Source organism: Falco punctatus (assembly GCF_963210335.1).
Source record: "Falco punctatus genome assembly, chromosome: 4".
NCBI classification, from domain to species: domain Eukaryota; kingdom Metazoa; phylum Chordata; class Aves; order Falconiformes; family Falconidae; genus Falco; species Falco punctatus.
Window position 1 is genome coordinate 21182206 of NC_137583.1, and position 27959 is coordinate 21210164.

The 27959-nt window shown below is 41.0% G+C and overlaps 1 protein-coding gene across 15 annotated transcripts in view; it reads right to left on the minus strand.

Moving 5' to 3' along the window:
* The window catches only part of LOC308062789 (uncharacterized protein), a 66401-nt gene continuing 38442 nt past the window's right edge, over positions 1–27959 (minus strand). For 4 of the 15 annotated variants that reach the window (XM_080384730.1, XM_080384729.1, XM_080384727.1 and 1 more), the window contains 3 exons: positions 27396–27478; positions 24217–24309; positions 1–23010 (listed from right to left, as the gene is read on the minus strand). In XM_080384730.1, the coding sequence (XP_080240856.1) occupies positions 22950–23010; positions 24217–24309; positions 27396–27478 (237 nt within the window). In that variant the 3' untranslated portion in view covers positions 1–22949. The other 11 variants (XR_013927682.1, XR_013927683.1, XR_013927684.1 and 8 more) reach the window with 8 other exon arrangements.

Genomic DNA, 27959 nt, shown 5'->3' on the forward strand with positions numbered 1-27959 from the left:
CCCCCCCCCCAGCAGCAGCAGCCTGGGGGGCACAGGGGGCTGGGGGGGACCCAGCTCGGACAGCTGACCCCAGCTGACCCAAGGGACAGCCCATCCATATGGCACCATGCTCAGCCATAGGAGGGGGATGGGGGAGTGATGGCGTTTGTCTTCCCAAGTGCCCGTCACGCGTGACGGAGCCCTGCGGTCCTGGCGGTGGCTGGGCACCGGCCTGCCCATGGGGAGTGGGGATGAAGCCCTGCCCTGCCCTGCCCTGCCCTGCTCTGCTTTGCTCCGCTCTGCTTTGCTTTGCTTTGCTTTGCTTCGCTTGCATGCCCAGCTTTTGCTTTGCCTGTTAAACTGTCTTTGTCCTGATCCATGATTTTTCTTGCTTTTTCTGATTCTCTCCCTGGGGGCAGGGAGTGAACAAGCAGCTGCTGGGGTTAAACCACAGAAGTGTTCAAGGGCTATCCTTCATTGAGCTGTGCTTTATGGCCAAACTCTGTTGTAGTCGATCCTTCATCCCATTGAACACCCCTCACCTTCTTGCAGAACTGCTACCAGTATTTCTTTCCATGCTTGCTCTTGCAATCCTCAATCTAAATTTCTCGTGGCACAATCTGTATACGGATGCCCAAGACTGAGGACATCTCTCTGCCTTTCCACCCTTGCAGAGAATCCCAAATGCACTGAGTCCCTGTTCTCCATGTCGAGCTCCCTGGGACCCCGTCGCTGGGCTATGGTACCGCATCCCCTTGAGCAAAGCAAGGAGGACAGCTTTAACTTTCATGAGCCTTGTAGTCTGCTTTGGTCTCAGTTATTGCGGCATCACATGAAAGGAGCAGCGGCACACACTGCAGCCAGGAAGAAACACGTTTTCCTTCTATTTTCCGTCTTTTGAAAGATTCCACCTCCTTAAATAAAGCGAGAAAAGCCCAGTACAGTAGCAAGGGCTTCTGCTAGGTAGCTCATATTAGGGCAAACAGATCATAAACCCAGCATTACTTGGATGATATATTCATGTACTATTTCCTCTGTGCTAGTGGAATACACTATCAGATTTGTGTTGCTTTGATGATATATTACTTGATAAAATAAGGTCAACTAACAAAAATCCATTCCAGTGTCTGAGGCACTCAAAGTTTTGTTGGCGGGGGGGAAAGTGAAGTTTGTTTTATTCCCGAGGAGTGCTTTCTTCAGCGTGGTGAAGCAAAGGGTGCTAGGCCTGAAGCTGAGAGGCTTTACCGAGGCTGACAAGCCCTCCAGAAACCCCATGGCTTAGCCAGGGCGGGAGCGCCCAGGGAGCAAAGTGCAGGATTTGCTGCCAGCTGAGACCTCTCCTGCAGCTCAGCAATAGGCCTGAAATAGCCAAAATTCACACACATTTATGTCTATTTTCAGCTAAACATCAGCATACACCCAAGACCTTTGAGGTGGGACCATCCTGCAGCAGATGCTGAGCAGCTGAGCGGTGATGGTGGAGGAGCATCTCTGCCCCACCCCCCCACCCTGCCCCCAGCAGAAATGAGTGTCTTGGGTGGTGCTTTGCAAATCTCACTGTAAAAACACAGCGTTATTCATAGTGTATGATTAGGCTTTCATGCTTTCCTTGTTATAAATATGTAACACATGCTACAGTGCAGAATGTGATAACGTATTCTAATGTGATCTTTAATGCTGATATTTAAAAACCTGTCTCTGAACATGCACAGTTTAAATTTCACATGAATGTACATCTACTATTTTTCCTGGTTTAAAACATAAAGTCTTTTAGGCAAAAGGTAAGTTTTATGTCATTCCATTTTTACCCCTTTCTTCAGCTCATCTGTCTACGGCTAAATATTTTCTTCATCTTCCACAGGAAAAATGAATTATTCTGAAGCAATGAGCACTGCAGTGTGTGTGCATGTGTTTGCTGGTAAGTCAAAATACAAATGCTGGGAGAAGATATTCTCATTTGTTTTCCGTTCCACTTTTTAAGTGATATGTTAGGAAGCAATCATAATAAAGAGGAGCTGAAGGAGCTGAAAAAAATTATTTCTCAGTTAGACAGCAGCCTGCTGTTATTTCTAATCTAAGAGGCACTGGATAGAGGTCATCTTCTGATCAGTGAAGTGAATTTCATTTTATGATGCTGAAAACAGGCAGAGAATGGTACAATCAAGTGCTTTCAAAGAGAAAGCAGGAGCATTCAGAGAGTGATGGAATAACCATAACAAAACTAAACAGATTTATTGTTATATATAGCCTGTTTTACAAGGACTCTGTAGTGCAGAAAGAGGATGTTGCCCTGCTTTAGCCCCCCAGATATACAGAGTATTGCCAAGATTTATAATCACTTTACCTGCCCAGGACAGTCTTCTGGACAAATGGGGTTAACGTAGTGCAGTGCTGCGTTCAAAGATTATCTCTCATAAAGGATAAGCAGTGCAGTTTCCAAGCTGAACACTTAAGCTTGTAATGCAATGCGACTTTGGGGAATCCCCGTGCCCAAAGGATGCTGACAGCTTTTCTGTGTCGTGGTCTCTGGGAACTCTGGCACAGCCGAGTTCCTCCCTCGTGCACTGGCTCCGAGGGCTGGCGCTCTGGCTCCCTGCGGTGTGTGCCCGTATTTTGCTTTTCAAGTGGAATTGACTTGGCTGTGTTTTATTCATGGCACTGATATGACTTTGGGTCACTAAATCATAATGGATTGTAAGGCCTGATTAAAATGTTTGCTACTGAAGTTTTATAGTTAGTCTGGAATATTAAGGATGGACATGTTATGGTCATTGAGCGAACATTGGATGTATGATGTAGCCTGTGCCATAGGTAAGCCTTAAAGCAGGGTCTGCTGCTCTGTTCAAGAGCTGGGGAAAGGGACAAAGAGGTCATCATGCTTTGGAGAGTTTGGTTACAAATGGCTGTCCAGCAAGAAGTTAAAAATACTTACCACAAAAATACTGAATTTCTCCATATGCACAATTGTCTATGTGGAATGATCTGTCGTGTAGCAATCTCAATCATTTTCTTGAGAGTTTTGATAAAATTTATATTGGTAAGAGCAAGTAGATGAGCAAGAGGAAAAGACTGCTGAAATAAAGAAAAGGGTAAAGAGATTTGAGAAACACTATGTGCCAGGTGTCAGGGTGCACTGGGAAATCATCCATTTCTGAGTGTCTGGCTTACTATTTCTGTCTGATCTATCGGTTATAAAAGAAAGGTGGCCTACAAGTAGTTAAGATATTAAGTTAAGTTAAGATATTAGTTAAGATATTAAGAGCAACATTAAACCTATACTTGTATCCCGTGCAACTGGGCATGGAACTGGGCCGCTCAGCCAACGATGGCAAAGAGTGAATGGTTCCATACGCTCATAGACCAGTTACAGAACGAAACTGTGGGAAGAGACACCTGAAACGGCAGAGCAGCAGCATGCACGGGAGCCCAGAACTGTAACTGATTTGCTGCTGTTATGTCTGTCGGAGGGTGCACCAGCAAGGTGCAAGAAAAGGTGAACTATTCTGCTGGCAGTGAAATGTAGAAACAACTTTCTGCTTTTGTGTATGCCTCATGCAAAAAATAAGGACTGCTATATATACGTATTTGAAAAAGTAGCATTTGCCCCAAGTAGTAGAGCTTGTTTTTCATCAGAACACATAGCAGAGCTTTTTTTCTCCAAACTTCACAAACTATCTGCACCATTAATTGAAAGCTAAAAAGAGCATTTGTTGTTAGTGTGGATTAGTCTGGAATTCCCTGGCATCTTCAGATCCTTGTGCATCAAAATGGTAGTTTGCATCAAAAGTTTGAAGAGTGGCTCAAAGTATTCAGGAGTTAGACAACTACGAGAGCGAATGAGCTAAAATGCCTCCAATTTCTATGGCTTGCAAACTTCAAAAACTGTAATTGTGCTGGAAGTCTTTGATCTCAATATTACTTTTCTATTGCCTTTGAAGTCAAAAGCGTAGGGCTATTGCGGTGGGATCCTAAGATGTCAAGTGTTAATTCCCTATAGCCACATTTAAGGTACATTCTATTAGCTATTGACCACAGGTGCTAAGGAATGTGACCATATGTAGAAAGCGTTTTCTTATTAAAGAAGGTTTCACATGTCGGTAGTTTCAGTGCAGATTGGTTTTTACCACCAAAGAGGTCACTGCAGACCACTGATGCGTGGGACCTCTGCAAGGTGTTTTCTAGAACAAATGAGCAATCGCACATTTTTAATAATCAACTGTTACAGCTAAGCAGGAGTTAAAATGATGTCCAAAGCTGCATAGCAAACAGAAGCATATGTTATTTTTGGGCCTTATTTATGGAGCCCTCCATGGGGGAAGCTGGTGAGGGGCTCGGCTGGAACACCAGGAAACTCTGCAGGCTCCCGAGATAGGAGCTTAACGCCATACATTGGTACCAGCATCTGCCTTCGTACAGCAGAACTGGCAAAGAAAAATGGAAAGGAGCTGCATTCATACGACTTGTAAAATATTCATTTATGTGCTGTGCTCGAGGAGAATTGATCTCGAGAGAGCGTGTGGTTTCTCCATCTCAGTCAAATTAGATTAGAGGGAAGAGCTGAGTGGGATAAAATGTCACAGGCACAGAAAGGGGGTGAAGCGGTGCGGGACGTGTGCCCCCCTCTGACCCTGTGGGCAGGGCAGGGGGGGCACTGGGAAGGGCTGGGGCTGCAATGGGACCGGGACACGAGCCTGCCCCGCAGCAAGCATCTCTGGGTGTTGATTCCACAAGGTGGCAAATGGTTGCAATCTGTAAGTAGATTTGCTCTTCAGTGACTTGTTGTGTCTGCCAAATTATAGCAAGGTTAAATAAGGTCGGCACTGAGGGAAGCAAGGGTTACTTTCGTTTATTTGTGGTATTATTTTCAGTATATGGTGAAGGAGAATGCAGCGATGGGCACAGCAATGGGCACGATGGGATTCATGCTCTGCTTCTCCAGCGATGCCTGTCACTGCTCAGCACTGCTGACAGGCACTGGGCGCGCTGCTGTGATGATACACAACTCCAGGGCTTTGTGGGGGGCTGTACATGTCTGGATTGACTTTATTTCAGCCTCTTGAATGCCAGTTGTTGGGTAGCTCCCTTCTCTGTTGGCTTTCTCCCCATGTGTAAGGCCCCAGCCAGCTCCCACCCCGTGGTTTTTTCCTGTTTAAAATTCTCTTTGAAGATTTTAAGTGAGACATGCTGTTGTGAATGGGGTGTTCTCAGTCTTTTTTTTTTTGATGCTAAGGGATCCTGAAGTGTTTCTAACAACAGACTTTTACATAGTTAAACTGAGAAATCTCTTTTATAACATTTTCAGCTACTTCTGACAATAATGTCTTTACCTTGGGAACAAAGTATTCATGATGGTGTCAATAAGGATAGCAGCTTTGACAGCAGTTTTATGTATCAGCATAGATGTAGAGAGCTGAATATTACTTGTATTATCAATTGGCTAACGCTTTCCATGAGAAAGATGTCTCTTTGGAAAACGGTGCCTTTTATGAGTGTCATCAACTTCTGTCAGGCTTGACACGGCTGGGTTTGAGGTTTTTCTTGTTTAAATTTGTGATAAAGTAAGTGAGCATTTTCTGAGAAATGGATGGTGAAAAAATGTGTTATGTTCAAATACAAACTGCTTCCTTCTACTGGTTTTTGTGAAAGTGCTGAAATCGTGGGGGAAAAGACTTAAGTAACAGGATGATTTGCCATGGTTTTATGTTAAAACAGCACAGGTACAGTTTGTGCAGAGGCAGTGACTTACTACAGCTCTAAATACCTCTCCCTTTGAAAGCTCGGGGGTTTAAAAGCTTTGGGCAGAGTCTCTATCAGCTTTCGGGTAACCTGATGGCAGAAGAACAGGGCAGTGAGGGCAGCGAGGGGAGGCAGGCAACTGTGAGCACAAAGCCTCTACGAGCGCGTAGTATCATACCAATAAGAAACAACTTAGTTGCAATCGTGAGGAATGTTTATTTTTCTACATTACGAAAGAAACCCAACCCTGTATTTCTAACAGTGCAAATCGCTATGGGTTCATACTTTATTATTTCAGTTGCTTGATGGACACAGAAAGAAGGCAGGCGTACTGACAAGTTTCTTCCATTTCAACGTTCTCGGTGTTTGTTGGTGAGCATAGCGTAGGAAAGAGGACGTAACATAGATGGTAAGTTACAGCTCACCACCAGCTTGTGCCTGAAACCGGTGGCCGAGGGCCACGCTCCTGAAGAGCAAGAAAGCATCATCACGCTTCCGAAAGGTGACACTAAGTATTTCCAGAACGATCACCACCGCCTTGCATGGTGCAGGTGTGAAGCACTGCTCCCAGCTGCCGTCCCTGGCACCGCTCAGGAGGGTGTGTGGTACTGGTTCAGAGCGCGCTGCTTGGGCCACCTTCTTTTCTGCCTGTGTGTCACCAGGCAGGTGGGCTGTCCGGCAACGTGACCCGCCGATGTCCCTCTGTCTGCACACTGCGCTGAACCACAGGTGGGGACCAGAGAGGGGCTGCTGTCCTCATGAGATGCCTCTTTCTCTGAATATTTACGTATGAGAGATGAATCATGTGAACACATCACTCAGTGTAGTATGTTCCTATAACTAAATGAGAGCTTTATTGAATAAATTACCACAGTGGTAATTATATGTGTAATATTTTTGCTGTATCTCCAGCAATTTCTTTGACTTTATTGCAGATTAAAAAAAATGACCTTGTCTGTTTTCATAATGCCTGACAATTTAAGAAGAGTGAAGAAATGTTAATTGTGGGCTGTTCAAGAAGTCTTTAAAAATGTTGTCACTAACAGTATTAGCTAAATATTGAGACAGTACTATTCCTAATACTTCCTGCAAGCTCTCAGTGCCAGTCATACCCCTCGTTACCTTTGGAATCACAAACGTACCTGTATGAGCAATGGAGCTTGCTATGTGCAGCAAACACTGGCAGCATAGTAGGAAAACATTGGTTTAATCTACAGTATCCCCAAATTGATTTTTCTTGGTGGAGAGCCAGAAATTATCTGCATCCAATCAGCAAGGTCCTTTATGTAAATTAATGCAGAACTAGAATAGCAGGGTGTAACATGATGACATTGGCCTTATTTTTGTATATTAGCCAATACTTGTCAAGTTCACAATTGCCCTTTTTCTTTGGCTAGGCTATCTATATATGCACACAAGTACAAACTCGCCCATTGGATAGTTAAATTCCAGTGAGGTTTTATTTTTATTTACTGTTTTCTCCAATATATGCACATCTTTCAAATCTTTGCAGAGCTGCATCGATTCCTGTGGTATCATCTCCTGGTTTATTGAGTACAAGCAGTGACTGATTGTCCCTTGATACCTCAGGAAGACCTGAAAGATACAAGAATGTAGTTTTAAATAGGCTACGACTTTATTAAGCTACCACCACATCTGGGAAATTATTTGAAATGGTTGGGAATTTCTTGACAATTTTTTTTCCCACTGGAGAAAAATGCTGATTTGCCAAAACCCAAACTGTTTGCTAAGCAGAATTTGATTCAACATACCCAATTAGGAAGAAGCAGAAGCCAGTGGAATAGCGGGTTGACACTGTTAACCGAAGATTGTGCTTTTTCTTGTGATGGCAATTTTTCAAAATTTTAATGAATTTCTACTTAAAAAAAGTTGAAACCAATTAATTTGACTGACCTGACAAAAAACAGAGGAGCTGTTGGTGGGTGGAAATGTGAGATCACAAATTTACACCCTGCCTCATACGCAATTTCTCTGCAAACTGTTGAGAACTTGTGGGACAAGAAAACACAATCCATGCTCGGGGGGAATATCCTTGCCGTGCTGCCACTGCTGATACCCTCCACTTGCCTGCTTAGAGAAAACCTGGGAAACTGGGGGGGGAAAATCAGCATGTCAATGTAAAGGCACAAACAGCCTGGTTTCCTCCTCCTTGATTTCTTCTGGTCGGTGTCTTCTGCTTTCCTGGGAGCAGCTGGTTTCCATCGCCCTGTGCCACAGAGTCGATCTCAGGGTCCTGCTTGTTTTCAGCTCTTCCTTAGCGTGTGCCAGCCCACCCCTGGTCCTGCTTAGCTTTGCTGACATCTTCCTGAGCATATCTTTTTTTTTTTTTTTTTTTTTTTGCCTTGATCCCACTGAACATTGCACTTTTGTGATAAACTGGTATTGATCCATTCCTAATAATGACTTTGCTTGAAATTAGCATTACTGTGATATCACAATCCTGTCAAGTTAGTTTGAAAACAGTCTCTGGTTCAGAGAAGACACTTGAATTTCTGTAAAATCAGAAACTATCTTCCATTAATAACATTTAAAAAAAATAATTTACACTTGTGCTAAATAAGTTGCAGGAAGGATAGCAAGGCTTTTTGCTATGGTTTGAAAAGCTATAGCAAATAACTTCTCCAGTGAAAGAAATATAACCTAATAGCAGCTTTCTATGGGAATTCACAGTGTTTCCCTGTTCAATGGTGTGTGAAAATACATGTGCTTTGTATGAATATAGAAATGAAGAAAAAATTTATCAAGCAAACATATCGGTATTTCTTCAAGAATTTCTGTTGCTTTGGAAACATTATTCTTTTTTTGATCTTCACTGATCTGTTGTCTGATGCATAAATCTAAGATGGGAGAGGAAATACTTCCCTTCGTTCTATGATAAAGAAAAGGGAAGAAAAACGAAGCATTAAGATGCCAACATGTTTCATCTATTTCAGTTCTGCCCAAAAGAACTAGATCCAGCAGAATGGTTTCACCTTCACAGAAGTTATTGCCTTACCTTCTCTGCCTCTTCTCACGAGTTTTCCTATTTTTTCCCCTTAGTTTCTTTGTATTTTACCTTTCAAGTGAATGTAAAGCATCTGAGGTTATACAGAAGGTATGTAGATACTGATCTTTACTGATCTGTAAGCCGTATGCAAGGTTATGCAGAAATCAGTGCCACCCAGCACTAAGGAGCCCCCGGCGTGCCAGGCTAGGGGAATGTTTTTAAGAGGGATGTTCTGCAAGTGCAATTAGATATTTATGTACCTCGAGAACTTATATAGAGCCTGGAGACATCTAAACAACTTTTAAAAATCTTCACCTATGTGTTTATTGATAAACAACCTGAATAGGTCTTGTCCTAGAAGGTTTTTGCCCCAGTGACTCTCTGACCTCATCCCCTCCCGCAGGGGTGAGAGGGGGGTGGGCTCCCACCTCCCTGAGCTGCCCTGTGCCAGCCGCTCTGCCCGGGGCCATTGGGCAGGGGTCTCTGGGGAGGCAAACCTAGCTCAGAAGCGCGAGACATTTTTCTAGCTGTAGCTAGAGAATTCACATGCCGTAACGGCCCTCAGCCCCAGGGCAGGGGCAGCCTTGATGGCTTCTGATGAAAACTTCTGATGGCTGTTTGTCCAATCTTCTCGTACACCCCAGCGATGGAGGTGGAGGTGCCATGGCCTGGGCTGGCCTTACAGCTGGGCCAGCCAAAACCTCCCTGGCAACAACCTCCCTGTTGCCTAACTCTCGACACCCAAGCCAAGTTCTTTCCTTTACCGTTGCCACCACGTTTTAAGTGAAACCTCTTGTGTCTCTGCTCTGTCTTCATGACAGATTACGGCCAAAATACCCCAGTGTTCCCCATCAATGATGCTAGTTGATCTCTGCCTGTTTTCTTTGTTTTCCCTTGTCTCCATCCTTGGCCAAATCTAGTGCACTGACTGGTGTCGTTCAGTGCACCGAGGAAGGTGTGCCGAACTGAGACAAATGTAGGTGACGCTACAGTTGCTGCAACAGGAGGTTCCTTGGTGTGTGGAGCAGAGGTTACTCAAACAGCTCCAGAGGCTGCGTTGGGCACATGCACCAGGTCTGACAGTATTACTGTACCGCAGATGTCCATCTCTGTGCGAGAGTGCCATTACATTGCTCGGTACAGCCACAACATTGTTATTAGGCAGAGTAACCTCAGCTACTGTTTTTCCTCTCCTGTTACTGCTATACGGTACCAGAAAATTGTCTAAGATTTTGGTGACTGTAATTATTTTGAATTCTGTATTGTTAACACTGAGCGCATTTAGGTTAGGCTGAGTGACACACTCATTTAGGTTAGCCCCTTTGCTGTATGAAAGAAAGACATGGATGGATAGAGACTTACAGTTTAGGGAAAAGATATGATTATTCATTTGTCTTTAGAAAAAAACTAAGAATCATAGTAATTCTTCAATATATTGTCTAGGAGAGAAAGGCTAAAGCTGTCTTTTAGAAAAAAAGTAGAATGTGGTGTCTGTTGGGAATTATTTTACATTGAAATCCATGGTCAACCAATATCCTTGACCTAACATACGGAAAGTCCATAGTTAAAATACAAAGTAGCTGCTATTTTAAAAAGCAAATATAGAAGACATTTAGCTCAGCAAAATATTATTTCTAAGCTTTGTACACGGACAAGAAATCCAAGAGTTTCCTGTAACCTCTTTGTAGTTGATAACAGGAACATCTTTCTTCTGATGCAAATAATGGCTATTTTTAGCATGGATTATATAGCATGGTATTTTTTATGCTTAATTTTTGTTTTGTTTTTTTTTGGTTTTGTTTTGTTTTCTGTAAAGACATTTTCTAAAAAAGAAATTATACTGTCAGCAGGCTTTTGGGATGCTCCAGGTCCTATCCAACATCACATCATCCTGCCTGTCTGGGGCTGGACACGGGGCACTTTCGGGGATGTGCACCTGCTTCTGCAGCCTGCAGGGACCCCCCGGTGTGGCTGCCCCTTGCGCAGCCTCTGGACAGCCCACCTGGGAGTCCTGCTGCACCGCTGGAGGCCACGCAGCCTGCTGCTGAGTTGAAAGCGACGGGGTAACCGCTTAGCTCCTCCACGTAGTTCTGAAATCCAGCTAGCAAGCTTCGTGCCAAGCACACGCCTTGCACACTCATGCAGACGTCACACTTGGAGAGAGCTTTCTGCAAAGACCATTCCACATGTTTCTGGAGCGGTTCTTGGATTGACAACATGCAAACAGAACTTGACATGAGGCAATGAAGAAATATTTGACTGAATGTGACAAGAAGGTGCTGTGGCTGCCTCTAACAGACAGCAGTGCAGCCGCTGTGATTTCAGGCAATTGTCTGTAATGAATGGGAATGTGCTGAGCGGTGAACGAGGGGAGGGGATGCACACACGCACTTCTGTGATCTCTGCCCACCACCTTCCGAATATTTACAGCACAGCAGATCTTCAGGACTGCAAGCTCATTACTGAAATGAGGATTGCTCTGACCCTGCCCATCAGGAACATGTGCCAGAAGCTGTTGATTTGGGCTACAGCTCCCGAGAGTAAAGGGAAAGGATGCTTAAATGTGAACTTTGTGCTTGGCAAATACCTGGACAGATGATAAGTTGGTGTGGCCTCTAATTTGTGCTGGGCACGACCCTCCCAGGGGTTTCAGCCTGTAGTGGAGGCCCAGCAGAGAGCACAGAAATACCCCCTTAGCAGGCTGGTGAGTACAAAACATCTGCTCTGCTATTGAGGCTCTGATCTTCAGCCTTTTTAATTTAATTAGTGCACTTAACCAGTCTACTTTGAAGGGAATATTGATTAGTTCTCTACCCCCAATATTATTGTTCTTTCTCTGAGAGATGTTAGTAGAAAACACAGTGTCTTAGTTTAAATACAGAGGTTTGATTTATTTGAAGCCCCCTCCCCAATTACTTAAGCTTGTGCTAAAGCTTTCAGCTGCAGACATATATTGGAGTAGCAGGGGTGTTCTTCCTTGATTGAGTTTCTACTTGTACATTTCCCAAAGCAAATACAACCGGACTGGAATTGAATTAAGAGGGTTCACACAGTGTTTCATATTGGTTAATTTAATAGGTATAAAATTCACCTAATTAGTGAATGTCATACAAATCTATGTCAGTTTGAAAGATCTTTGTTATGTATACAGTGTCTCTCTGTTACATGCGTTGTGGTTTGTTTGAATGTTATGACACATGATTACTTTTTAAAATAGTGAGCAAATTTGATTGTGTCCATGTTTCTTAGACAAAATTTTACCCACATTTTTTGGGGGGAAGAAAACATTTTGGATGACTTAATAGGCACTTATCAATGATGACATCCCAAATCACTTTTAAAGTATTTAATGTTTTGGTCTAATTTTACAGTTGAACTCTTAAGTGGGCTCTACAGAAATCAGGTTACCAGCTCCCACTGAACTTCAGTCCAAGGAGGTTCTCTAAAGCCTACAGGAACCTCTGATTTCCAGTAGGATTAGGAAAATAATCAGATTACATTGATTTTAGGATTAAGAAGCAAGCATGGGAAATGCTTATTTATTTACTGGATTCTGATAGTCTCAGTGTGATTAAGCATAATTATTGTTATTTTACTCATCTTCTTTCCAGTTCTGGCAGTTTCAGATGTACGCATCGGGAAACAAAAAAAACCAAACACAGCCACGCAAAGTGAACACCCTGAGTGTAACAAAGTGTGACGTGAAATACACAGAGAAAATGAGGATGGGCTTTTGGTCCAGTGGAGTTCCTCATCCCTGTAGCTCTCCAAGTGGTAAGTCAAAACAAACTCTCTTTCTCTCCTTGTTGTTAATTAGAGATTCAGCGCAGTATCTGGGTGGAATTCTCCTGTTGTCCATCAACACGCCAACACTGTACAAGAAATCTCAGTTAGTCATCGGCTTCGTAATATTTCCCTCTGCTGTACTGCAGAGCCCCTGTGTCTGAATGACTCTGTGTCAGTAAAAATGCAAAGCCATTTTCCATTTAAATATTTAAGTTAAGCCATTTGATAACGCAGGCAACAAGGACTGGTAAATCTCACCCACTACCATGAATATAACAGTGACAAATACTAGTAATACTTCAAAGGAAGGTCAGCGCTCCAAACAAATTACACTGGAGCCTTCGGCTGAGGTGTTGTCCCTCCAAAGCATGGATATATGGTGGATACAAAATTTAAGGATATTAAGTTATTTAGCCTCAGTTTGACTTCATGATAGACAGTGGCACTGAACTCCACAACTTGCAGCTTGATTGCAGACCATAAATAGTGCATATGTGCCATATCGAATACATGACCTAATTTCATTTATATTGAGAATAGGAAACAGAGGAAACAGAACTTTTCCTCTTTTCTTTTGTTTCTTCCTTAAACTTTCTGGGGGAAGGGAGAGGATGTAGTTGAAACAAAAACTGGTTTTGTGCAAATTTCTCAGCTTTGCTGGAAGTTTCAAAGACCAGCTCTGTGGTCCATGATGGTTTCTGCATAAGAAATAACATCCTCCAAATGGGATTATTTTCCTGGATAAGGCAAGAAAGCTCTGTTTTCAAAAGCTTGCTGTGAATCAAGCAAATGAAAGACTTGAAAATATCAAGTAGGGGTGTACTCGCAGTTGACAGTATCATGAGGTTTGTGAGATTTCAATGATAATTACAGCTAGGTAACTTTTGGTTCATTTTCTTACCAATATTGATTAGCTGACTGTGCAGATGTTGCAAATGTGTGGCATGAGAAAGCCTTACTAACGTTCATGAACTGCAAGGTGCTCGGGTCAGCGAGCATCACAAGTTGATGATTCCCAGTACACACTTTAATGAAGTCTGACATATAACTTCAGTGTGACCTTGTTTTGTACAAGAGCAGTAATATTGTGAGTTACATCAATAAAATCTGAATAAGGGTTTTTTTTCACTGAAAAGAGTCTCTGACACCTGCACCGCTATAAATATTTATTGGAAAAACATACCAAATGGTGTCAGGTTTATTTTTGGTAGGGCTAGGGCTGCATTTGGGTTTATGCCACAAGAAACAATTTAGGTTTTTATTTATGAATATATAATATTAGAAACAGTAGTTTAAATTGGAGCTACAATTGTAGATATGGGAGTGCTTCCACGTGCGTTTGCTGGAGATATTTACAGAAGCTGGAAAGGGGCTATGATTCACCAGTGCTCGGCTCACCCGAGAAGTTTGGAGGTGTATTTCAGTGCACCAGTGCACTCCGAGCAGGTCTTGGTGAGATGCTTTTATAGGGCCTATGCTATATTTAAATGTTTATTTTCCTTTGGAATATCCCAGGATATTATCTGAGATGAGAAGTATTTTGTCCTCTCTTAAGAAGAGTTATGTGATCAGGGGACAGCAGTTCTTGTTGGTTCAAAGAAGTAGTAGCTGCATAGTCAAAATATGGTAACACAGATTTTAAATTCTTTTGTATTTGTTTTTTTATCATTTATTGTTTAATTTTCTTTTTCTCTGGGACATAAAGCTTAGGAAAAAAGTTTAATTAACTTTAGTTTTGGCTGCTGGGGGACTGCAGGGATGTGAACACAAGTGCTGATTGAAGGACTGTGGAGCTCTGTTGTTTATTCATAGTTTGGCCTCCCTGCTTGAGCTTCATTCCTCTGTCATGTTCCTGAGAACTCTCTGGGGCAGTGGATAGTCTGTTCCACAGTGAACTGCTTAATTTGAGAAAGGTGGAAATTACAGGGAATCATCAAAAAATAAATCTGGAGAAAGTTCACTTTATATGGCTTTAATGCTCTACTTTTCAGAAAGAGAAAGCCTTTAAAACTGAAAAGGATGCTTCTTAAATGTATTCATTGATGAAACCCATTGCAAGGGAGGTGGAATGATAAAGCAGAACCTTCAAATGGAATCTGCTCTTTTCTTGGAGCGTTTTGCACCAGGAAATCTGTGCTGGTGTCTGCACGATCCTTGAAGGGATCCGCTCACCAGCTCTGTGCAGTTTGCTCCGCCGCAGTCATAGAAGACTTCTCATGTCAGTAAAGCATGAGTCTGGGGGTGGAATCTCCTCCAAAGAAAAAGCCTTAGCTGGCCAGTTAAGATGATAGGTTTCAGATAGGTTTTATTTCAAACAGAAGATGCAATGGGGCCAAAAATCTAAATCCAAGCTCTGTCTCTGTGCAAGGAATAACAAAATCTGCAGCTGTGCAGTAAAGTAGCGAATGTTGCACTGAAGATGAAATTCACTTCACCTTTTGTTTCTTGCCTTAAGATTATTCTATATGGATTGAAAACAGAATATGAGTTGCTGGGAAAAGGCTATAAGAGCCTTCTGAGTGTACAGATAGTATGGCCGCCTCAGGAGTCTGACAATTCCCAATGCATCTTCAATAAAACCACGCATGCAACTGCAGCATAAATGACCTGCCTTTGCTCAAGAGCAGTAATAATCTGGGTTACATCAATGAGGTCTAAATCAGTCTTGGCACTGTAGAGATTGCCTTTTTTGACACCTGTATGGCTCCAAGGACTCATTGGAAACTGGTAAGGAGTTGTACTTTTTATTTGACTACTCAATAGATTCCCACGACAGTCTCCTTTCAGTTATGCATGTAAATACATCTGTCCATCTGGCTAATTACAGCGCTCAAGCGTCCTGCCCACAGTCCCGCATGCAAACCCTGCCTCAGCCCCCTCCTGTGCGAGGGCGGAGCAGCTGCTGCACCTCTGGGGAGATGAAACCTCTGCATCCCGATTCCAGCGCCCAGCACATTCGAGCCAAATATAGTCCAGCCTCCACTCTTCTGCTTATTAAAGAGCATTCATCATGGCACAGTTAATGTAGCACAGCTGCATGTGGTAAAGTTGGTATTTGTGTAAGCGTACAAAGATATATGCCTAAACTATTTTTCCAGCATCATTATTTTTAGCATTTATCTATTGCTCAAACGTAATATATGGGCAGGCATTGTTATTTTAAGAGCCTTTTTAACATGCATTCTGGACACACTGCAAACAATATTTTTAAAATATCTACATATATTAAAAGAAATATGCGACTGTGTTTCCTGAACTCAGTAACAGCCACAATCTGGCTTTACCTTTAATATTGCTTCTTTACTATCTTAATGATGCAGTTTCCATGCAGGCAAACTTTGATGTGAGCTTTGTGCATATGAATATTATTGACAGAAGCCCTTTGTTTCACCTTTAGTAAGAAAGGGAGGAAAATATGTAGGAAATATCATGGCACTTATAAGTTAACAGAAACAGGATTTTGCTTTTGTGTTTGGTTGGTGGCTGTTTGTTTTTTTTTCCCTAATGCTTCAGTCGGTGGCATCTTTGGCTCACCGTGTGCCATCTTAGCTTTGCAAAAGGCTCTGGAGTGCTTTATGTTATTCAGCAGCCTGTGTGGATGCTGAGAGGGGCACGCAGAGGTTGGTAGGGGTAGGCGTGGTAGGAATTCTGTCATATTTTGTATTTGGGCAATCTGCAGTTGGAATTCTGACATCACTGTTCATAGATGCACTGTGCAGACCCCTGCCCTATGTGCCAGCCAAAATGTGATTCCCCGTGCCACTCTCCTGCTGCCCTCTGGTTCACACACGGTGGCATTTTCCAGATCTCCCTGCTATATCTGAACAGCCCCACAGGACTAGTGCTAGGTTGCCTTTTGCCCATGTGTTATAAAGTCATTACAGGAATATGAAAGATGCTAGGCAAAATGAGTACGATTTCTAGATTTTTTCCAAGCGTACACATTTGTTTGAAAGAACCAGTTTTGTCTTAGCATGCTAGCATCATAGGTTGGTATTTTATTAATACACCACCCCAAAAACCCCAAAATTGGTGTGGTAGAGTTGCAAGTGTACAGCACAGGATGATGGATGGTTCAAGGAGAGGCTGGGCTGTCCCTCTTGCAGACACATTATTTTGAAGTTTAAACGATTAAGGATTTAAAGGAGTCCAACCCCTGATGATGTGCTTATGTGACTACAGAATAGGACCTAATTTACTAATCAGACATAAGGAAGAATAGAATCTCTAGCAAGAGAAAAAGAGGAAATTTAGCACTGAAAAAGGATAGAGAACAGAAGAGAAAATAAGTAAGGATACAAGAGATATAATCTACGTTCTAATAAAATATACATGCTTGTCTTACTGCTAGTACTTCTCTTATTACACAAGTTTTACCAATTTCATGTAGCTTGCACCATAAAAAGTTGCCCACAGTGATGCTTCTAGAAGGTGAGTATATGTATGTCAGGAGAAAAAATAACACTCGCATTGAAGGATGATTTAAGATTATTCTTCCACACTTCTGTGTGAGATTGGATCTATTGTAACCTTCCTAAACCTTTGTTACCTTTGTAATTTAAACTGACAGGTTAAATGCTAATGCAATTGATAGGGGTGAACAACTGGTCAAGGAACAACCTGATCTGACTGTATAATGCATCAGAGAATTGCAAAAATATGCAGGTCAGATGTAATTTTGACAGAAAATGGCTCGCTGCAAGGGTTTATGTTTCCCTGGATAGTCTTAAAAAGAGTTGGACTATAGTAAGTACCACATTGCTTGAAAAAAATATCAAGTTAAACTTAATGGAAAAAATCCAAGTTCTCAATATCCTCAGATTTCATTATCAGTTTTTATTGGAGCTAGGATAATAAGATTATAGAATTAAAAGAAAAGTTATACCCATTTTCTTCAGCTCAGCAGTCCTAATGTGCAAAAGGAAAGCGACACTCATTCCTCACCATAAATACACAGTGAAAACTACTTGGAAGAAGAAGTGGTCTCTGGCCACAGACAGCCTGACTTAGTCCTTACCAAAGTAGAAATTCTTTTACTTCAGCAGGCGCAGGGTCATGGCAGTTACCTGCAACAGTAGGTAAAAAGATATTATCTCATGAATTAATCCTGAAGTTAATGGTTTTCCACCTGGCATAACAGGTATGTCTGTTGAGTGAGGTCAGGGTGGGAATCAAGTGCCTGGAGCAGCTGCCCATGGAAGCAGCCTGTCTTTTCCAGGTATAATATGTATTTAAGTGAAACAGTAATACCTGGGAAGATTAAAGGCAGTTCAACCTAGCCCATCTTATTTTCAGTTTAGGGAGCTTCCTGAAAAGTAGGAGACCCGCATTTAAATCGCTCTGCAGACTGGTTGAGATGAACCTGAAGTACCTGGAAAGGAAAGGTAGACAACTTGCATCATGTCCAACAATACTCTGTGAATCCCACCTTTTTTTCCCTAATATTAATATATGTGAATTCTTAAAAAAGAGCAGTGCTTTTGAATACAGATTAATTTCCATTTTGTTGCATTGTAAGAAACAGTTTACTCCAGCCTGAGGATTACCTGGGAAAAACCTTTTCCACCAAGGACACTGGAGAGTTCTTCTCTGAAACCTTTCTGGTCAAGAAGAAGGTGCGTGAATCCAAAATTTGTCAGCAGTGACATTATACCAATGTATTTTTGGAACCATATTGCTTAATAGAGTATTAGTTTGTTTGTCTTTAAACTCTGAAATGCCAGAAATTGCTCGGACTGTTGCCACTGCCAAGCACTCCTCAGCTCCCCGCTCCAACAAGGTGGCACAGGCAGGTAGTAAATTGACCAGAACAAAGAGAAAGAAAATAAACATATAACCTCTCCCTTCAAGAAGTTAACTTATTTTTAGTATTTTACTGATTATTTTTTTTTACTTTTTTTTTTTTTCTCAGTGGAATTTTTGGGGTTGAATTTGTCCCTTTGTCTGAGCAAGTGTTCACTGTATTCTTCAATTATATAAATGTTTTAAAAGGAAAATAGAAATGTAAATTGCCTCAGTGCTTTTAAAACCTTAAAAGTAAAAATTCAGTGACTACTCTATGAAATGGAACTATCCGTGCTGCTTTAACCTGCAGAGTAGGTTAGCATAACATGAAATCAATTATTGTACTAGACATATAAAAGCTGTCAGGTTTAATACTTAACTACAGTATCTCCCCTGAATGTTTGATTTCCAATCACCTGTGTGAAGCTCCAGAAATACAGAGACATCAGACAGATTCTGGGGTAAGAAATGTATTTGACTATCCTGAGTTACAAAAGTAAAATCTGGAATGAATAATGCACCCTGCCAACATGACTCCCCTTTTAATCAAACATTTCCTAGTCCCTAAGGTAAAGCAGAGCACAAACTACAGAACGAATATTGAATTTCTATTCTGCATTGTCATAATTGTGACACCATTCCGTTTCTTTTACAGTTTGTCTGGAACCAGTTCAGCTTTAGCTGGAATATTACTCTCATCCTCTTCCATCTTTTCCCTTGTCTTTTGTGTGTGTGTTTCAATGCAGAGGCAGAATCAGGAATAGAAGAAAAGCTTTGACTTTCACCGTTCTTCTTCTAAACATTATTATATACTTATTACACACAATGAAAATTATTATTAGACTTTCTTCTGATATGTGCTTTACTGTGCAACCTTGTTATGGCTAGGATTGCAATCGGTATTTTTTTTTGCACTGGTAGCGGAGATCAGGGACGGTGAGTCCTTCATTTGAGAGTCCTGAAAATGATGGATTAAACACACATTAAGCATTGTGAAGTGCTAATATTATGGTAATGGGCACAGTTTCGAAACCGAGCTGGGACCGCTGTCTGGTGTGGTAGGGAAGGAGCAACAATTGTGACCCTGACTCCTTTCTCCTGCTGCGCACTTCTGCACAGAAGGGGAAGGCTGGCACTCTGAGGAGAGGCATCTTAGAGCCCGTGTCCTTCAGACAGACAGCACTGCGCCCCCCAAACAAGCCTAGCAGCCGGGACAGGTTTCTGTGAGCTGCTCCTTTGCATATGCCTGTTTAAGGTATCTCAAAAGTAAAACAAAACAAACTGTAGGGTCTGGTTTGAAGCGCTCAGTCACTTGACAGCTTTGGTGTATTGCTTCTAACACCAGAAACATTATGCGCCTGTGGTCTGGTACCAAAAGTGATAAAAACACAGAGCAGGAGAGATATTTGTCTTGGTGTATTTCAAGATAGAAATGATGAGCCTAAATTGATTCCTTCTCTGAAATACAAGCTCCATGTTTAGCTCTTCTTAAGAAAAGAAGAAAAAGGAAAAAGATAAAAGAAACCAGGATTTATCCTCAAGATAACTCTCATTTTCTTTCAGAAATTGCATTCTAGACAATAAGTAATCATTATGTGGCAACAGACCTGAGAAACTGATTTTAACTTTCAGGTAACGTATTAGGGCTATAACCGAATCTGAGGACTATTATCATAGTAAAATGACTGTAATGCTTCAAGGCTCTAATAGTCATCACCTTTTTATCATTCGTATTACCATCAGGTCCAGAAACAATGAATTTCTCTAACGTTATTCTACTATAACCTTTAACTATATGCATTATTTCAAACATCCGAAATAATCCTTTATATGACACAGTAGAATAATACATTTACCACTTACCGCACAGTAGAGTTTGCTAAGCCCAGATCAGTGCAAAAACTTGTTTGTTCTGTATATCATGAAAATACATTTGTTCTCTGTCGTGCTGTGGAATGACATTTAAGTGTTATGTAAGTTGAAGGAACACCAACAGAAAACAGAAGGCTCATAAAAGCCTAGGAATGCTCTTTCAGTTATATCACCATTATAAAAGTATCCTGCTTACCTTGTTTTGGAAGGGCTTTACTTGGCTAGCTCTCACATATTTTACGTGGCACATACAACATAAATATTCCACGGGTTCATTATAAAACTGTGCTTGTGATACACCTTTCCAGTGTCCTTCGTGTTTCTTCCTAAAATGTTTATTCCTGTTACATCAAGTAGGTGCTAATGCATAACACTAGCACTATACATAGACCATCTTGATAAATAATCATGTGTATGATCCAGTGGTTTTGCACATAAACACTCCTATATCGAAGTTACTGCAGCCCTAGGCCCTGAGCAGATCAAATTTGTAAATACAGCACTATATTTCTTACCTCCGTTGAAGTTATTATGGTAGTGGTACCAGCATTTATTTAGACTGTTGATATAAAGGTTGCTAGCCACACAAGCAATGCATATTGCATTATGGAATTTTGTAATAAACTGCCTGAAATATGACCAGAGATAGAGGATCTTGCAAAACATCAAGGAAGCCCCGAGGCAGAAAGATTCCTACTGAGTACAGAGTGGTTTGGATTAGGTCCTTGGAGAATACTACCTCTAAAATAACAAGTCTGAAGAATTTAATTGTGACTTCTTCAATGTCATGGTGTCACTCTGAAAACCAGATGCTTTAGTTCAATGAAAGGCCTCAGCAATACAGAAGAGCTTTTTGTTAAAGTTTAACTAGTTCAAAGAATTTGAAAATTCCATTTCTATGACATGAGGTATGGCTTTCAGCTGTACTAAAGCGCTTAACACAATTGTGAACATGCAAATAGGATACAAAGGTTTTGATTCTTTACCTCGGTGGGACTGGCTTCTGCTCCTCCTGTAGGAAACTTGCCCCAGAGATCGCTGCTTCCAGACTCTGGAGCTTCAGCCTCCACTACCAGTGAAGGCTCCCAGAGAGGAGACCCACGGTGCTGAGTCTGAATTAAAAAATGGTAGTGCTCCAAAGCGATTGGTTATCCTTTCAACGTCGCCTCTCCCGCAGCACACAGCTGGTGGTGATAGGAAAATATATTAGTAAATCTAAATCTACTGGAGTAGTTTTAAACTGCATTAAGGAAAAGGGATTCAGATACAAAGGATTCAGGCATCGGGTAAAGGACGGTTATTCTTGTGCCGAACAAGCAAAAAAATATTGGACTTCTGTTCTAATTTTTCTGTGATTTCTTGTATGACCTTTTACAAGCTACACACAGTCTGCCCAAGGAAATCACAGAATGATTTCCATTGGCTTCAGTAGATGAGAGATTAAGTTCCTAATTTCTCTTTGAATCAGTTTTCTCATTAGTAAATTACCAACCTCAGAGCTTAATGTGTCCAATGCTCTTCAGTATCCTTGAAGGGAAAGCGATATTGGAACGTTAACTGTCCTCATTGCCAACAGTCACACAGCATACAAATCTAGATTAATATGAGCATTTCCGTGGCAGTGACGGCGCTGTGTAATCTGTACCCATGCTCCCTCTAGCCCAGAACAACTAGGCAAAAGTAAAAAAGTTTAAACATTTAGCCAAAGAGAAAGCTGGTTTCTCAGCAGGTACCTTGTATTTCCTGCGGGTTTTACTATATTTTAGGACAGATTTTCATTGCTGTCTAGCACTCTACTAAAATACTCATTTCATTCACAGAGTTAATCAGCAAGTTCACTTCACCTGGATTTGAAATTTCTGGAGCTGAATGTTCACCTTTTTTCAGTAGTTAAGGACTTACAGTGTTCAAACAGCGTTATGAACTCCGAGCTCAAGGAGAGGTAAACGTTCTTCATGCTAGCAGTGGGCACCTTTAAATATAAACATCTGAAAGCAAAAGGTGAAAATTTCAGAGTAACCTTCAGTGCAGAAGAAACACAAGACTGAAGGCAAATTTGCTGATGAGCTAAGTATTTCAAAGGCGGCCAATTCTGAACATTAAAAAGGCCCAGCAGGAAATCATTAAATCTGAGTGATAAAATGGGTTTATTTTAATTTGCTAGCTTGGATGTTCATTAACAATGAACGGATTGTGCAAAATATTCATCTATAGCTTGCAGCATGACTTAGATAGTAACTGTATCAACCTAGTCAGATTTCCCATCAGCAGTTTCTGTTGGATTGTTTTTTATCATATATCATTTGCATCACCAAAAGGTAACTTTTTATATTGTTTAAGTGCCAAGGGCTAGACCTGCTAGAGTATTTCAGTCTCTGTAACTGTGATTTTTGATTCAAACATTCAAATGAATGGCCTCAAATCCTCAGCTCAGATGTCACCAAGCCCTGGAGTTATTGGCTGCTGTACTGGCCATGCAGATGAGCCCGCATCAGAGCAGGTATTCCCCAGCTGCGATGCCTGAAGGACTCAACCGAATAGATATCATGGTCTGGACTTCATGCAAAACACAGCCCCTAGTGTCTTTCCCACCTAGAAGGCAGTTAAATGCATCACTGACCTGGAAAGTAGCAGACTGAGGTTGCACTCTGCTCTGCTTGAGGAGGGTTGAATTCCTGCCTCAATGTCCTCCGTGGACTAGGTCACCGGTTAACCATTGGGGACAACTTCTCGGTATTTCTTTTGAAGTTATTCAACTTGCATAAATTCAACTGCTACAAAGTCTTCATAAACTCACTGGAGTAGGAGTAGAAAGCAGGTTTTTTCCTTTTCCAAGGTGCTTTAACCTGTAGTCACAATGGGCACACTCACCATGGAGCACTAAATCTTACTTTGTGCCTGCTCTCACGTGCAAAAGTAAAGACTAGGTAAATCTAGGTTTAGTATAATCCATTATTTGAAAGAAATGCTTATCTCCCTGATCCCCACACTCTGCTCCAAACCTACACCATTTTACCATCACCAGTTAAAAAGCCCATCCTTGCTGTGTCTCACGTTTGGTCACTCGTGCCCAACCTTTCACACCAGCTGCGTGCCTCCAGTATACTCTTCTTAGCCCTCTAAGCACGAGATTAACCCAATCTTTGACTCACTAGTTACACAAAATTCTCCAGTAGCAGATTCGGTTGTACCCTGGGTGCACAGGTGACTGGTGCTATGCATAGATTTCATTCCAAATGACTCCAGCCCTTTATGGGTGATAACTAGAATGGTAATTCTTAGACTGTGACAGATGGTACAGATATTTTGGGAGACTTAGATATCTAAGAGTTTAGGCAGCAGATAAACAATCGTTTTAAATGTATTAGTGATATCTAAATAGATTAAAATTGCATGGAAGTCAGGACAGGCTTCAAAACTTGCCCAAGGTGCAAAACTAGAACATGTGAGGCAGAAACAGAGACACAAGTCCAGAAAGATTGAAAGCATGCCTGGTATGCCCATGCTACTGTCATTACTGGGATTATAGGTACCCACCAGTCTACACTACTGTTTTATTTTCTCTTGGTCAAAATATACCTTGGGGCACAGTCTTGAGCTGAGTGGAGCACACTGCTGTTCCCAGGAGAAATGTGCAGAGGCTTGAGTGGATCTCTCCCTTTTCCAAAGCAGCATGAGGTGATATAAATCACAACCCTTCCTTCTTCTTTCTATTACTTGGTATAACTAGTGATGCTATATTATTATTTTCAAAAAACATTCATGTGCAGCCTGAATGTCCCAGCTGGAACTGCATAGGTTAAAGCCTCAAATCAATCCTTCCTTGTAACAGCCTGGGGAGTGAGCAAGCAGCTTTCTAACGCAAAATACAGAGGAGAACTCCGACCAGCTAAAAAGATAAAAATGGTACAGGCCTAACACTCAGTCTCATTTATTCTATTGCTTGCATTTCTGGTATTATCCATGTTGTACATTAGGCACTTAGACCTAAACTGAACTGGGCACACATGCTTACACTGCATATCTTGTACAAAAAGTTTATTCATAAATACCTCTGTCCTGCAAGCACATCAGGTCTTCTGGGTGAGAGGTGAAGGTGTATATCCAGCAGCATTTCTTGGTAATGAGTCGTTATAGCTTCATCCCTGTGAGAATCATAGAATCATTCAGGTTGGAAAAAACCTTTAAGATCATTGAGTCCAACCAAATAGAATGTGCCTTTTCAGTAAATTAAAATAGAAATATCCATCTTTGCTGTAGAGTATCACCTGACATGCTTGTTGATTTACTCAACATTTTTCATTCCGTAACTCTTCCAGTCTTGTTCCAGTGATCTCATCCTGCATTTGTTTGATGGAGGTTACCAATCTGGAAAAGCCATCTACTTCCACCTTCATTATTATGACTGATATTTCTACCGCTCTGTTTACTTGCCTTTAATCTACTCCAAGGCTAACATTTATTTTTTGTCTCATCCATAAGGAATTCAGCAATACCCTCCCCGCTATCCCCCACCCATGTAGTGGGAACCTTTGCATGGCAATGAATCCTTTGCTTGACATTATTAAAAATTTTAACTTCTGATCTGGTGGTGCATCAAGAACTGGAAATACCACATGGCATAGTCAGAACAGCTCCGACTGATGCCAGCCACAGCCTGAGTAATTGGTCACAAGAATAATTTCAAATTGAAGCAAGTGATCATCAGCAACTGCTCAGCTTTACTTCTTGTTATCCTAGGATTCGTTCCTGGTCCCAGGGGCCAGCAGGCATCGTGAGTAGGGCAGAAACATTCCTAAGTTATTTTAAAACCCATCAATTTTCAAAAGTGTGCTGTGTTGAATTAAAGCTTGTCCAAACTATTCAACCTGGTCATATTTCTTCACCATCAGTGCTGTATATGTCATCTGTCGTTTCACCACCTGTTAATCCGTCTGTGCTCTAGCTGTAGATTTGATTTATAAAGATGCCTATATCTTACTTGTTTGCAATATGCGACCTTTGTAGCTTTTTTTTCCATTACTGTTTGTCTTTTCATGCTACATCCACCTATTAGTCTAAATTCTGAAAGACAGGGAAATATGAAAAATTCTATTCCCACAACTGTCATGCACATTTTTCTACCTTTTTAACATGAGTTATTGAAATCACATTGACACAACAGGATATTGTTCAAGCACATATTTTGATTTACAATTTTTCACCGCCCTCATTCATTTCTATCAAAAATGAATTTTAACAATGAGTGATATATATATATATAAACCTGATGATTTCTATTCATAATCAGCTAAAGTTACAAGGAATCTCCTCAAGTTAATGCAGTCATGAGCAAAATTATTTTACTCATAACCTGTAATAGTTTTAATAGTGTTATTTCTATTTCTTTCAAAATTCTAGGAAACATTAGCCAGATAAATGATGCCTTTTGATTACCAAGCATGTTTCCTTCTTCAAACATCAGCTTTGGACTGTAAACATCAGCTCAAATAGGGTTTGTGTGTGTGTGTGTGTAGTTGGTTGGGTTTTGTGGATTTTTTTCTTTTTTGGCTATTTCACCTTTGTGCCTGGGTATGTCTGTTCTTCTGTTCTACCTCTATGTTCCAATATGCTAGCAATATTTTTCCTTTTACTGGCTCATTTAACCTATGCAATAAAGATGCTTGTCATGTCATAAGGTAAGTATTTTCCCTAGAAATTGCTATAGAAGTTCGTATCAAGCTGGACATTTCTATTGATTTTTGAATTGATATTAGCAGGTCTGTTTCTGCCTTCTTCTTAACAATTGACTTTTAGACCTCCACATTTCTTGAAAGAAATATTGCTGTAAATTGCGCTGACCCAATGTAATTTTGACCTGTTTTTTTTCTTCTCTTATTCCTCAGTGTTCTACTATTCTAATAGCTTTTCTTACGCTCCTTACAATTAGTTCACAGAAAATTAGAAGAGGTAATGGTTAATGAACAACTGCCAATCACTGTCAGTTAAGTGCTACAAATGAAAAGGCACTTTGAGAAGTCAGAGAAATGAAATAATATTACAGGGGCGATGAGCTGTCTAGATATGTGGGGGAACCGGGAGGAAACTGAAATTTTCCTTGATCAAGGTCCTTCTGAGACCTTCACACCTGCACCTCTGGATGGCACTCACTCAGGTCAAACCTTGAGGGACCTTTCTGTCCCTCAATACATGCAGTGAAATGGCCCCATGTCAATTTAGGCCAGTAATACTGTTAGAAATAATCTCATGGTCTTTCATAGCCTTGTCTCAGACTCTTTAAAAGATACGTGAAAAAAATGGTTCCTGTTATTAAACCTGTGTAATATTAAAGTATCAATATTTATACTCTCATCACCGAGTGCCTTCACTGATGTTGTGGCCAGCATGCTGAGAAGGCCAGTTTATTCTTAGTCTCACCAGCACAGAAATCGCCAGCATCTACCACGTTAGGATAATGATTTTCCATGTATGATCGTTGCCTTCATTTCTCCAAGATGAAATGAGCAAAAAAAGTAAATTAAATAAAAAACATTTTTAAGGCTCAGTAATAAGCAGGAGCTATGTGTATTCGCCTACATGGACATTATCATGTGGTGGATTTTTTACCTGCAGTTTGGAAAAGGCAAAGCTGAGAGTTTCTTGATAAATGACTGAACAGGAATATCACTTAAGAAAGCAGCATTTCAGGAACACTGGAGAATAGCCCCACTTTGGTAGACTGCCTGTACTCCTACAGTACACACTGAAAATGGAGAAACTTTTTTCCTACTTTTCTTTTGGACCTAAAAATAGTCACAGCAAATTTAAAGTGGTTACTTTCAGAATAAGATCCCATACAGGATAAAATGCTCTAGCAGGGTATTTCTATTACTTATTTCCCTAACCAAGCTTTAGTCAGAAACATTCCCAAATGTGGTTTAGAACTGTTTTCATCTAGGAAAAAGATCAATTCTGTTGTGGAAACACAGTGCACAGCATGGGATCACACTAATCAATTTGAGCAGAGCAGGCCTGGGTAAAACTATCCGTTACTCTGCAATCCAGCAGCATCAAAGCTCATTAATACTTTACTCAGCTTTAATGAATGTATTAGAGGTTAATATTTGTGTACAAGATACTCATAACTCAATAATCTTATCTCATTTGCATTGATTAATAGGAAAGGTATCTGCCTTTGAGTCCATTGATCATAAAAGCTGTTAACCCAGATTTGTAGTACGTCTCCACTTACCTCCAGGGAAGAGCAGCAGCCGCTATGGGCGTGAGAGCAGGTAACAGACTCGGCGTAAAAAGGCCTTTCCAGATTCCAGGGGACTGTGAAGAATTACAACAAAAGATATGTTTTAAACCACACATGAGCTAATCTAGAAGATGATAAATGTCTAAAACTGAGGAGTAAGTGCCCTGGATTATGAGATTCCCAAACTTTTCCAGCTTAAATCTCCTTTACAAGTAAAGCAGTAAAAGTGAACCAAAAAAAAAACCAAAACAAAAACAAAACAAAAAACCAAAAAAAAAACAGGAAAGAAAAAAAGAGGAAAAAAGAAAAGAGCCTAAGCATGGACTAATCCACTCCGTACAAGAAAGAATTTCCCTTACTCTCTTTACCCCACTCCACATATATAAACCCATGTGTAGTGCAAGCCTATTTATTTAAATGAATCTGTGGGTTGTTTTAGGTGGGATATGAGTAAATAAACCAAGTACTTCTCTAATGCATGTTAGAGAAGAACAATATTTTTGCAATTTCCCTCCTACAGGCTTTGTGCTCTACAAAGAGAAATAAAAAAGTACT